General features: G+C 43.0%; 1 protein-coding gene across 1 annotated transcript; it reads right to left on the bottom strand.

Moving 5' to 3' along the window:
- Positions 1-615: 615 nt before the first annotated feature.
- On the bottom strand, positions 616-2087 carry WFIKKN2 (WAP, follistatin/kazal, immunoglobulin, kunitz and netrin domain containing 2). Its single transcript, XM_029284090.1, has one exon. The coding sequence runs from the start codon at positions 2070-2072 to the stop codon at positions 621-623; it is 1452 nt and encodes a 483-aa protein (XP_029139923.1). The 5' UTR covers positions 2073-2087; the 3' UTR covers positions 616-620.
- Positions 2088-13247: the final 11160 nt, after the last annotated feature.

Below are 13247 nucleotides of genomic sequence, written 5' to 3'. Positions count from 1 at the left end.
CATCTGATAGAACAGATCATTTGGAATGTGACTAGATGGACACACACTGTATAAAAATCTGCTACACAAATGTCTACTAAAGATGAAGTCCCTGCCTCGAAATCATTTCCAGTCAAACAGATGCAGCCATAGATTGGTATAACAGCTATAATTATCGTGATTATAGGCAATAATTTACATATTCTTTTGCAATATACTGAAGAGTGTGATGTATTTCAGATGCCTTTCACAAACTTCTCTATATTCCAAACAAGAGCTATTATTAGGGTAAGAGTTTGCCTGTTTTAGCTCTGGACAAATGCTGCAAAATTGATTTTTTTTATATATATATATACGATGAAAATCGCATTGTTGACAAGCGATAAACACCAAATGGCATTTCTAGAGGGATAGATAGATCGAATTCTAAATATTAATTGCTGTTTTCTGCTATTTTAAAATACTTGTCAAAAAAAAACAACAGCTCTCTTTCTGCTACATGCCATTCGTTCCTTCATATGGGATACATAACCTATATTAGCAAACAGGAGTTACACAAGGGGTTTTCAGGGTAAACCTATCGTTTGTTATTACTATATAATGCACAAATCAGGAAAAGCCAGCGAGCTACTCTCGGGGCATTAGTGCAGTCCTAAGAACTCTTTTAATAGCTCACAGGTTTTCTTGTGGATGACCTCACGAAGTTTCCGAATGCGTCGGACACTTGAGGCCCCAACGAAACTATCTGGCTGTAAAACAGCCATTCCATTGTAGACCTCACCCATGATGATGAGCTGGCCTTCCGTTGCCGTAATGTTGGGGCAGGGACAGCTCCAGTTCATGTTTAACAAGGTGATCTCTAAAGGCTCCCTTCCCAGGAACTGAAGCCCCATTTTATCATCCTTCAGAATCTCCTCCACCGTCACCAGGGCGTGGCCAGACTCTTGGTCCTCTGTCAGCTCCATGACACGGCCAAGAATCACAAAATCGCTCTTGCAGAAGCTGGTCACCAGCTTTTGCCGGGGTTTGCAAGCCTTGCAGACTTTACAGAGTCTATCCAGAGGGAAAGGACACGATTCTTCACAGGCCTCTCGGCTTTCAAAATTATTCTCATTGCCTCCGCAACCTCCATAAATGAAAGACTGGCACTGTTTCGTCAAGCTGTTGTATGCCCACCGGGGCTCATAGGCTTTGCAGTGGCCTTGCAGGGCTGGCAAACTGCAGATGTTGATGGGGCCATTCATGCATGTCAACATACAGCTCTCGTAGGTCTCAAAATGGTTGAGATTGCTGTTACAGTTCCCATAAATGAAAGTAAAGCAGTTGTTTTTCTTTGCATCGTAATACCATCTGGTTTGCTCTTCTCCACAGTCTTCACTGTCAGGTTGCTTCAGGCACTCGTTGGTTGGGAAGTGAGTTTTATTCTGCACTGTTTCTGGAGAAGTAGCTTCTCCCTGGAGGACCGACAGTGGGAAATCTACCCTTAAAGCACCACCAAGGTTTTTGGCTGTGCAGGTGTAAATTCCTGCATCTTGTAGTTGCGTGTTATAGATTACCAGTTGGGCAATATTGGTGACAACAATATTTCCTTGGACATGGTTAGGCCTCATAATTATTTTCTCTTTATTCTCAGTCTCCTTCTCCCAAGTGATTTCTGGTTTAGGTCGACCAATGACATCACAATGAAAGCTTACAGTCTCTCCGACGTAGACAGACTGATGGGTTGGGTTGTTGACTAAAACAGGCGTGAGGATGTCTGTGATGGTAGTCTCCAAGTAAGCGGTTGTTGGTGGAGCAGTAGTCTCTGCTGGGACAGGGCTGGTATTTGGCCAGGTGAGATGATAGCGACAAGTCACTACATTGAGGGTGATGCCTTTGGTACACGCTTCTGCGTCCATGTAACACTTGTTGTAATAGGTGAGCCCATCAGATGCACACGTAAAACTCGGCTCCTTTTCACACCTGTCTTTGCATTTGCAGACTGGCTGCCCATCCCAGATATCACACTCTGAGCCTTGCTGGATACACATGAATCGGTCACACGTGGCTTCTTTGGGCATCCCGACCGGTCCTTTCTTCCCTCTCACATCCATGTACCGGGCTGCAACACAACTTCGTGTTCCACAAACGTTAGGGCAACATTTCTCAAAAGTCTCGCACTCCTAAGGCAAAAGAAAACAAATGTGATAAAGTGTTTGTGGATAAATAAGGATTCTCATCAAGTCAGGAACTCTGTTAACGTCAGAGATCTCAGTTTTGTGAAAGATAAGCATCACCTTACTTTTCCCGGTATGGCCATGATATTTGAAAGGGCGGCTTTTATTTCATAATATCAGATAGTCAAGAATGGCAATGTATGTGCTTTAGCATGGTTTGTTAAAATTCTCTAAGGAATGTCTGGAACAGACAGCCTGGGCTATTTGATCTTTGGAGCTAGAACATCACAAATCAAAGTGGATTTATCAGTGGCCCAGGAAGCTCTATTCCAGTGTTTCTCAACATTGCAATTTTAAGATGTCTGGATCTCAACTCCCAGAATTCCCCATACTGGCTGGGTGTTAAAGTCCAGACACATAAAGTTGCTAAAGTGGAGAAACACTGGTCTAGCTTAGGGACAGAAGGCAGTACAGGAACTTCTATGTTTGAAGAGGTAGAAGGCTGGCAGGGATGGTTATGGCTCTTTCTTCTTTATAGAAATCTCCATCCACCCTAGAGCTAGCAGGAAGCAATACCATCATGACATTTGCTGTTCCCGTAACTCATCTCTATCCTTTTTTCTGTTGTCTCCATTCCCAGCCACCACCAGTCACAACAATCACCTGACTTCCCTCCAAGACCATGGGTGTAGAAGACAGATTTACACCCCATGAGGCCTCCCGTAGATGGTGCCAGGTTAAGGTGATAAATGCACATTTAATTTTGCTGTAGCCAAGGGCAGCTCAAGCCTATCCTCCTGCTGGATTGTAGAAGAGATGAAGGCAGCACTATGAGGAATGTAGCAAAGAAAGAGAGAGTCAGGGCAACATGGGTTGTGTGGATTGAGAAAGCTCCTATGTGCAATTTACACTGATATTTTTTTTCTAATGGGTGCAAGAAGAACTACAAAAATCGTTAAGACTTTCTTTGCCTACATCTCCCTGATCATTAGAGCTAGATGAAATGCAATTACACTGAAATGACAAATGGAAATAATTGATGACCACTTTGTCTGTTCTTCAGTCATGCACACAACTTCTTGTAACGTTGATTTGATATTTAAGAGTTGGCTGGTGGCTGCATTCTAGAACCAGCAGAGAAACATCTGAATTCTTACTTGGAAGGCAAAGGGAGATACTACGGTCATGAATAATGTTCTGTATTTGTGATAAATTGGTCGAGTAACTTCACTAAAGTTTATATATGCACCCATACATACTTACTGAAGAATAAATGCCATTGAAATTGGTGGAACTTGTTTCTGAGTAATAGAAATAGAACTGTCCTACATGTTTTGTTTTCCTTGGCTATAGGACAAAGAAGCTGAGAAAAACAATTCATAGGAAGTCCCAAAAGCACTTTCTGTTCTCTTTCCCCCCCCCAAAAAAAGTACAACAAAGACTAAAATACCAGCACAGACATCAGGTAAAAACCACAGTTATGCCACATGTATAATGACATAATCACACAAATGATGTGGTTTGCCACAGATGACCTAATGCAGTGATGGCGAACCTTTTAGAGACTGAGTGCCCAAAAACTGGCTCCACCCCCACTCCACCCCCTGCCTCGCCTCTGCCCTGCCCCCATCCCCTGCCCCTCCTGCCCGCAGGGCCACTCACCACTTCCAGGGCCTGCCGCAGATCGCCCAGGCAGCCCAGCAGTGCTATGGCGGTCACGCCCTCTGCCCACGCCCTGCAGCATCAACTGTGCACGATGGGGTGTGAGGGCAGAGTCTTGTCTACGCTGCCTGGCTGCCATGTCCTTGGCTGCACTGCTCCGGGTGGGCCACGCTCGGGGGTGACTCTCCTTCAGGGGGGCTGCTGGAGAGGAGGGGGTCGTGGGGGGAGGCAAGGCTGGGGCAACGGCACGTGTGCCCACAGAGAGGGCTCCGAGTGCCACCTCTGGCACCTGTGCCATAGGTTCGCCACCAATGACCTAATATGTGTTATTTGTGCAGTGACATGATGACTCATATGATGTCTATTGCTGCTCTCTCCCCAACTTGTCACCTTGAGGGTGCCATGAATATTATATACATTAATAGGTATTCCTTATAAGGCAGATGATTTGTTTCAGCCAGCAATGCAATATGATCACCCCTATTGTCCAAATAAATACATCCTTTACAATATATCGTATTTTAAACATTGAATCTCAAAAATGTAGCTGATAACATAAGAATCCCTCTTTCAGGGAGACCTCAATTAATTTTTGAAGAATTACTTGTTAGCTGATAGCACGTTTCCTTTTGTTAAGTCTATGGCACAGATTTGTAATTATTTTCAAGTATATAATATCTCTTCCATTTAAAACCACAACATTCCAAATGACATCTACAAATAAGTAGCAACAGGTAGTCCTCGACTTATAACAGTTCGTTTAGTGACTGTTCAAAGTTACAGCACACTGAAAAAAGTGACTTATGACCGTTTCTCACGGTTACAACCTTTACAGCATCCCCACAATCATGTGATCAAAATTAAAATGCTCGGCAACTGGTGCGTCTTTATGACTGTTGCTGTGTCCCCGGGTCATGCCTATAAAACCTGGATCATTTTATCTGCTGCTCTTGCAACATTTTTTTATTATTGAAATGCTTTTTAATTCATTTTCTAGAAACCTTAGCAATCTTGTCCATTGGTGGAGGTTTGCCTACAAAAATTAATCTTTTTAAACTTTCTCACAAGTAAAGTTAACAGGGGGAGCCAGATTCACTCAACAACCAGGTTACTAACTTATCAACTATAGTGATTCACTTAACAAGGGGGGTAAGAAAGGTAAAAAAAATGGGGCAAAAACTCACTTAACAAATGCTCGCTTAACAACAGAAATTTTGAGCTCAGTTGTGGTCATACGTTGAGGACTACCTGTATTGACATCTTCCCTTCAGAAACCTGCCTTCTTCCTTCAACATTGCAGAACTACCTAGTAGCCATCATCAAGATGAAGACACTTTCCAGAGTCTGGACTAGTTTGTCTTTCCATGTGATGCTGATTCAAAATATGAGTTTAGAACAGGGGTAGGCAACCTTGGCTCTTTTATGACTCGTGGACTTCAACTCCCAGAATTCCTGAGCCAATTCTGGGAGTTGAAGTCCACGTGTCATAAAAGAGCCAAGGTTGCCTACCCCTGGTTTAGAACAATCGTGTCCATCAGTCCTGTAGGCTTCCTCTGAAGAAAGTTGAGATGAGTGAAAATTTTATGGGATTCATTTTTATAGAAACTGATGAAAATTTGCAAATTTATTCAGTGTGGGAGGGCAAGACTTAGGTTCTAAACCGTCCAATTGTAGGGGGGAAAAACAAACCAGAATATTGAGATACAGTATAGCCATCCCTACATGTAGCCTTACAACAACAATGGGTTAGTTCTAAGAAAGTGTACATACTGTGGAATTGCAAAATGAGTGTTTGTTAAAAAAAATAATCAGGAGGCAAAGACAAGGGGGGGGGGGGAAAGGGTCAGGGAAAAAGCACCTTGGTACTGACTGAGAAGATCCAAACAATCAAAAAGTCCTTTTGGATAGCTGGAAAACTGATTTAGGAATGAATGTTCAGACAGTGATTCATAAGTTTCTGATGTCCAGAATACTTCTGGAGCCACCTTGGCTTTGGGGGGAGGGGAATCAGATGGTGGTGATCAGTGGTGGGATTCAAATAAGTGAACAACTGGTTCTCTGTGTGGATGCCACTTCCGGAAGTCCATTCTGGGCCTGGGCAACAAAAAAATAGCTACCGGTTCTGCTGAAATGGTGCGAACCAGCTGAATCCCACCACTGGTGGTAATGTTCCAAAGAGCTTTTGAATAACTTCGTGTATTGTACCAACCATGATTCACCTTGGAGAAAGCAAGTCACACTATGTGCTGCTTACATCTTTACAGCTTCTTCAACATGCTCAATGCTTTTGAAGCATATCCAGACCCCCCCCCCCCCCAAAAAATCAATCATCGGTTTGAATGGTCTACAAAATATAAATGCGAGCCACATTGCATAAAAAGCTTTATTCAGAAATCCAATTCAAGCTACTCTTTAAACCATAAATAGTTTGGGATCTCATTGTCTGAATGAATATTAACTTCCTTATTGTAGGTAGTTCCCGACTTACAACAGTTAATTTAGTGACCGTTCGAAGTTATAAAAGTGACGTGACCATTTTTCACACTTAAGACTGTTGCTGCAACCCCGTGGTCACATCATCAACATTCAGACTCTTGGCAACTGACTTATATTTATGATGGTCGCAGTGTCCCGGGATCATGTGATCCCCTTTTGCAACCTTCTTACAAGCAAAGTCAATGGGGAAGCCAGATTTGCTTAACAACTATATTACTAAGTTAACAACTGCAATGATAACAACTGTGGCAAGAAAGGTCATAAAGTGGGGCAAGATTCACTTAACAACTGTCTTGCTTAGCAACAGAAATTTTGGGCTCAATTGTGGTCCAAAGTCAAGGACTACCCGTATTTTGCCCACCCTTGGAAATTGCTAGGAGGAGATTCTAGTCCATGTCCCGCCACCCTCTAAAGATCAGCAGATGATCACATAGGTCTTCTCTGTAGATCTAAACTATGGAGCAACTTCCCTCCCTTTTTTAATTGATTAATCTTTTCCTTTGACTTGGATCACAAAAGCTAAAACTTGCAATTGTGATATCTCTATCTGTGATACTCTTTTCATGTGCCATTGCTGCTTTCTATTTGCTATGTGTGCATGCCTTTTACTTAACTGTGAATGGACATCTGACCAGTGGTGGGATTCAGCCAGTTCGCACCACTTTGGCAGAACCGGTAGCTAATTTTTTGTTGCCCAGGCACAGAATGGACTTCTGGAAGCGGCATCCACACAGAGAACCGGTTGTTCACCTATTTGAATCCCACCACTGCATCTGACTAAAAGGCAGAATAGCAATGCTGAACAGTATTCAAATATCTGAATTGTTCTGTAGTTGGATGTTAAATTGTTCTTCATTTGGATGTTAAAAGAATCTGACCTCATTCTCAGGAATCTGCTAAGGCAGAGCACCTGTTCCACATGCATAAAGTGCCAGGTTGAACTTTTACCTTATTCAAATAGCTTTGAAAGGACCCTGGAAGGACACACCGAACAGTGCTAGTAGTCCATAAATGTACAAGCCAAGATACGCCAACCTTGCAATTAAAAGCCACTTCTTAGCTCCTGTTCTGGGTGTTTTCTGCAGAACCCCAATTTCAGCTTGGTAGAGGAGACCAAGACACAATTTCTATCAAGTTTTCAAAATGCACCAAAAGTAATGCATGTACAATTCAGAAATTTAGAAATTACATTCCACTGAAATACGTAAGACAAACCTGCATTTCTGTGCCTTTATAGAAAACTGGGGTTGCATTCATTTTGATACATTTTATCCAAGGTTCCAAAGTACACTTTACTCTTGGATAATATGCAATGGTTTTGATGGAGCAGAATTTAGCCTTCCGCAAATTGGATCAACCCCCCCTCCCCCAATGTATTGAATGTAATTCTCATGATAACCAGTAGGAATAATGGGAGACATAACGTCATAAAAAGTTACTTTCTACTATTGGTTCACCTAGCGTAGACTATACTAGAAGTCGTCTGTGAAGTCTGGATGAGGACTAGAATGTAGCAGTTAATTCCTGTTTTTCTTTGCTTCCATCCAATGGTTATCTGGATTCTTGCAGACCAGAACCAGTTGCCTATTTTAGCTCAGTACTGATAACATAAACCCGATAAAAGACCTTTATGGTTTTTCTGGTTCTATCTGGAGATTCCAAGGATTATACCTAGAACCATCAGTAAATTATCTCTTAGTACAGGGGTTCCCAACCGGGGGTACTTGCACCCCCCTGGGGGTGCGAGACGATATTCCAGGGGGGTGCGAAAACTTGGGTTTTCAAAATTATAGTGTATATGCATAATTCGTTGCCGTTATTTCAAACTTTTGTTAAGGGGTGCGAGAATATATCAGAAGCGTTCTCGGGTGCGGGGTATAGAAAAGGTTGGGAGCCGATGTCTTAGCATATCCGAAAGACATTCAGGTTTCTAAAGAAGTCTTGATGGTGCATCTATTCTGTTTCTTTATCACATAACTGGGTTTTAATAAATAGTTTGCGGTCAGCAAATTAAAAAAGAAGCTTGTAATGAACTAAAAGAAAAGTACATAGCCACGAATATTTGTATGTGTTGCTTGTAGCTAATGGAAATCTGGTTCGTCGATCAAAAGATGTACTGTAAGATTTGAAAGGAGCAAAACAGCAGGGCCTGCAACAAGCATGGTCACCCAGGTGAATGTCTGGATGCAGCCTTTGCATTATGCACTGCTTTATTGGTTTTTTTTCAGTATCTCAACTAACCCCTTGGGATTGCCTCCAAAAATAGGCTCAACTTACTGCTTGACAGCTTGATCGTTAGTACCTAAATGATAACGGCCCAGCTCAGCAGATATAAGGCTTGTTGAGTCACAACTAAATCTAGATCTTCCCTGCTCATAAAAGGAAATGTCTTTATGGAACACCCCTTGATTTCAGTGTACTGGAAAATACTCAGGAGCTTCCTCACCTAGCCTAACTTTGTGGAAAGCTTGTGGCATCTCCCTAGCTTGTCTGGCTGGGTATAACTTGACTCCTCCCTTCCTCCCCCATTCTGCCATCTGCTTTGTGGCTTTTCTGTTGATATCTGATCATGGAGTCATTTTGCAAAACGTGGTTTCAGCTGACATAAGTGATGTGTATCTAGCATCAGGTTGGGAAAGCGGTGGGTGGTAGCCAAGGCAAGTCAACCAAGCACAGAGTCACATGTTCATTCTTACTTTGTCCAGCTGGTGCACTGTCTACTTAAGCAATGCCCCTTCATCAGAAGAACAAAACAAAACAAATGAGTAAAAGAAACCGCAACTTGCTTATCTGCAAGAGACTTTTGCATTAATAGGCTGAGAATTTGAACCTGGGTTCCACTGGGTTCCAACCTCAAACACTGGGGTGAAATGTCGCCGCTCTCATTATCCTTTATAATCAGACTTTCCAGAAATGCAGAGGATATGACATGACACTGCAATGCTTGATTTAGACTTTTTAGAATTCAGTGTTTTTTCCCACATCAGTGCCTTTGAAGTCAGTGTATATACCCTGAAGTTGCAACAATCTTCTTTTCTTCCTGGAAAGGCAACTCAGTTCTGTGTTTTCTTGGTTCAGTTATAAATCAATCCTCCTTAATTGATTAGAACACATCCTTGGTCATTCATTTGTAAAGCGACCCCCTTTGGATCTATACCTTCCTTACCCATTGCCATATAGTTATAGTTGATCACCCTGCATCAATATTTGTTTGCCACTTGCCTACCAAGTAGGCCGTGCCTACTTTTAGCACTGAATCAGCCCTACACATCAGGAGTGGCATCAGGAGTCTTCTCCAAGAGCTATTGGCCAATGACAGCAAACTCTATTCTTCTGGGCTGGTCCAGGAGGCAGAGAGAGCACAAAGGAGTATGGAGAGGTGAAGCTGAGTTAGCAAAGCCAACTTCTCAAGAAGCAGTATTTCACCTACCATCTCAAGTACATTGGCCTCTGGAATCGTCATTCAACAGCACATGCCAAGTTGTCATTTTTATACCGGTGCTGGATCTTGAAATAAGTGTGGATGAGGTCCTTTCCCTGGGAGACAATGCGCACAGCTGTCTCCTGGAAGAAAACCCATACATCTCAAAGCAGTAAACACTGTTTGACTGGCTGTTTCAAGAGCTCTGAGGCAGCAGGGGCTGGAGGGGGGGGGCATCTTGGAAGATTTGAGGCAATTAAAATGGGCCCAGAGGGGAAGCTCCACAGCACAGCGAGACCGTCATGCAAAACCCCATGCTAAGAACTTCACTTGGCACTGACTGGTTTTTCTCCCTTGATCATCCTGCCCTTGTAGTGATTAAAGCAGACCTTTCGTGATGTTGCTCCAGATGAAATTCAAAGGACTGATTCATGCATGAGGTTGCAACCACAGCAAGCTGGTGACCCCTGCCTTGGTCCCAGCAGGATCATCGGATCTGGGTGTGAGCTACAAGATCAGAAGTCCTTGCCGGTTTCAAACCCTTCTCCCTTCTCCCTAGCAAGTTCTACTTTGCTCCTGACATCCTTTTTTTCTCCTACTGACTATTACTCTTCTGTTTCCAGAAAAACACCCACCCAGCCTCTTCTTGCTACAATAAACAGAGGCAACCGCCCAGCACAAGCAGTCGGTATCTATTTATAAGTGACTTTCAGCGTTAAGAAGAGGAAAGAGAAAGGGCATCACTCACCAGGTCGGCATCACACTCTCTCCCACAGGTACTCTGTGCGTCAACCCAGAGATTGGGATTCATATCATTTGGACATATCCCGGCATGAGAATATCGGATTGGAGGCAAAGCTGCACTTTTGAGCAGGAGCTGCAGAAGCAACACGATAAGGCGGTCCCAGGACAACATCCATATCCATATCCATCGCATGAAGAGTTTGAAAAAGGACATCTTGGGTTAACTCCGGAGAAAATACTGACAAATTGACTCGGGTCTGGGTGTGGCTGTGCTTGACTTGGAAAGAAAAAAAAAAAAAGAGAGAAAAGAGCTGAAACAAAGGAAGCAACTACACCTGTTTTCCCGGTGTCCTTTCTACCTTGCTCAGTGGTGCAATCTGATCTGGACCTTGTTGGATTCAAAGTCTTGGGAAGTCGCCCCCTTATTTTAAGTGAAAGGCTCTTAGTCCAAGTCAAGAGTTAGCTGTATTTATACCCTGCCGCTCTACAACAACTTGGAAAAAAAGTAAACTCTATTTCTGTGACAGGCACACGCTTCTTATGTCCTGGTGGCAGTCGTACAGATTTGTTACAAGGAGAGGGGGGGGGAAAAAAAAAAGCTGGAGAGATTTTTAAAGGCTGGAACAGCTACGGTGGGACCCCTGCATGTTTCTGAATGGAAGGAGGCCTTCTTAACCCCTTTAGGCCTAAAGTACTTCCCTATGCAAGAATGGCATTTACTTCTGAAAGACTGCTTGTCTAGATAATATGAACCTACAGTCCGAGGGATTTCCCTATGCCAAGGGAATATATACAATCGTCCATTTTAAAAGGGGCAGCTTAGCGGGATTGAAGCAATTAAAGCTGGGGGAGAAAAAATAACTTTAATAGAAATAAAAGAAACGTGGAGGGAGAGGAAGAGAAATAACAAGTTTTAAATGGAGATCGGGAGGACAACATGCCTTTACAAACGACACCACAAGTCTCTCATCTGCTTTATTTGTCTTTTTTTCCCCTCCCAAGTTACTTTTTCACTGCACTCCAACCCCACCATGGGAAATTTAAAAAAAAATTCCTTCACAGTTCATGAACATGAGACCTCTATTGTACGACTTTTTGCTGACCTCTTTAAGGGAAAAAAAAAAACAGGAACAGTTTAACTCTATGGAAACCTGCATAAAGGAATGTACTGCTTGTTTGGTGCAGAGGAGGGGGAGAAAGGGGAAAACACCACTGACTTCCAGCCAGGGTAATCATGACAGGAAGAGTTTCTGAGACCTATCAAGAAGAAGAAGAAAAAAAACCCCTTTTCAAGGACCAGAGGGAGAAGGCCTGGAAGATGGGAGGAAAAGGCTGATGGCGAACATCTGGAAGGCAGGGAACGCAATGGCTCTCCTCCACGCTTGAGGTACCGCTCTGTCTCTGTGTCTGCTATGAAAAGCATATGCTGGCTGGGATCCAAAGAAGACTTTAGGTGAGATGGAGAGCTAGCGCATGCCCGGAGTGTCGACCCAGTTGGAACTGCACCCTTCAGAAATTGCGTCTGAATCCACTCTCGAGAACAGAAGGCACAGATGCGCGTGTGCATGCAAGGATGTGCATGACCTTAGACATGTGGCTGATGTGGAGAAACAGCTGCAGCAGCAGCCACTGCATGCACAGCCGAATGAGCAGCAGCAGCTCTCTTAATCTGAGCGATGCTAGAGGTTCCCCTCTAGGTAGACTTTCCAGAATGGCCGGATTGCAGGCATTGGTGGCACATGCTTGATCCTGGTTGAGCTTTTCCTTCTGTTTCCCTCTCTGACTTGAGTTCAAAGGCTTGACACAATGAGAGCCTTCTAAAATAAATTTAGGTTCTGGAGCCTTAAGTTTCACATATCCTGCAAACTGCAGTGGTTCTGTAACTTCTAGGGACCAATGAAATGTGTGAGGAAAAAAAAATATTGCATTCCTGCCTCACTGCAATGGTTAAAATGATGTTTTCCTCCCAGAGTCACACCCAGATACTACTGTTGTTTCATCCTTAAAACTCAGTCACTGGTAACAGGACCTGGCTGATTATTTTACTTTTCAATAAACTGTGATAGAAGAGTGCTACAAGTGGTAAATCGCACATATTTTCTTTCTGGTGGCTCTGCAAAGACATGGGGTATTTTTATTTTGGAGCATCATATTATGGGACAGCTACCCAAAGTCTGCCTGCCAATGCAAGCAGTATCATAAGTTCTGTATCACAGACCAATGCCAGTTTACTGCATGGGTTCAGCCAACATGTGGCATTCTGCACAACACTGTTTTCATTCTGTTTTGAAACCAATCCCACATCACTCTGCTACAATGGAAGCAGAGCAAGAGCTCACCTGCAAGATGGGAGGCAATGATGGGAACAGGAGTAAACTACTAGAAAAACTGGCTACCTACAACACCTAGAACCTTTCCTGACTGCTACTTTGAAGGTCTCTCCACCCATCCTTGAGTTGGAAGGAAACTATACCAGCAGTTGCTATTGGCTCTGTTTATCCTTCTTCTGCCTTTATCCATGCAGTCATCTTGGAAAAAAGACTAAATAAATTTAATAAGTAAGGAAGCAAATAAATAAATAAATAAATATACCCGTGTACCCACTTTGTGCTCTTCTTGGATTATCTCTACACTAATGTATTTAAAATTAGAGCAATCTTAATTATATTTATACAATGTATACAAAATTCCTCAAGTGTCGAAAGACCCAATAAGGGATGCAATAAATAAATAAAATTATGATTGCTCTAATTTCAAATACATTAAGGCAGACATGTCAAACTCGCGAC

This window comes from Protobothrops mucrosquamatus, unplaced genomic scaffold (assembly GCF_001527695.2).
Source record: "Protobothrops mucrosquamatus isolate PMUCROS unplaced genomic scaffold, P.Mucros_1.0 scaffold369, whole genome shotgun sequence".
NCBI classification, from domain to species: domain Eukaryota; kingdom Metazoa; phylum Chordata; class Lepidosauria; order Squamata; family Viperidae; genus Protobothrops; species Protobothrops mucrosquamatus.
The sequence above is the reverse complement of the archived record's forward strand: the minus strand, read 5'-3'. Positions and strand labels throughout refer to the sequence as shown.

Excerpts from the sequence above, each read along its gene's own strand:
- WFIKKN2 (XM_029284090.1), bottom strand. The coding sequence starts at position 2,072 with ATGGATGTGAGAGGGAAGAAAGGACCGGTCGGGATGCCCAAAGAAGCC.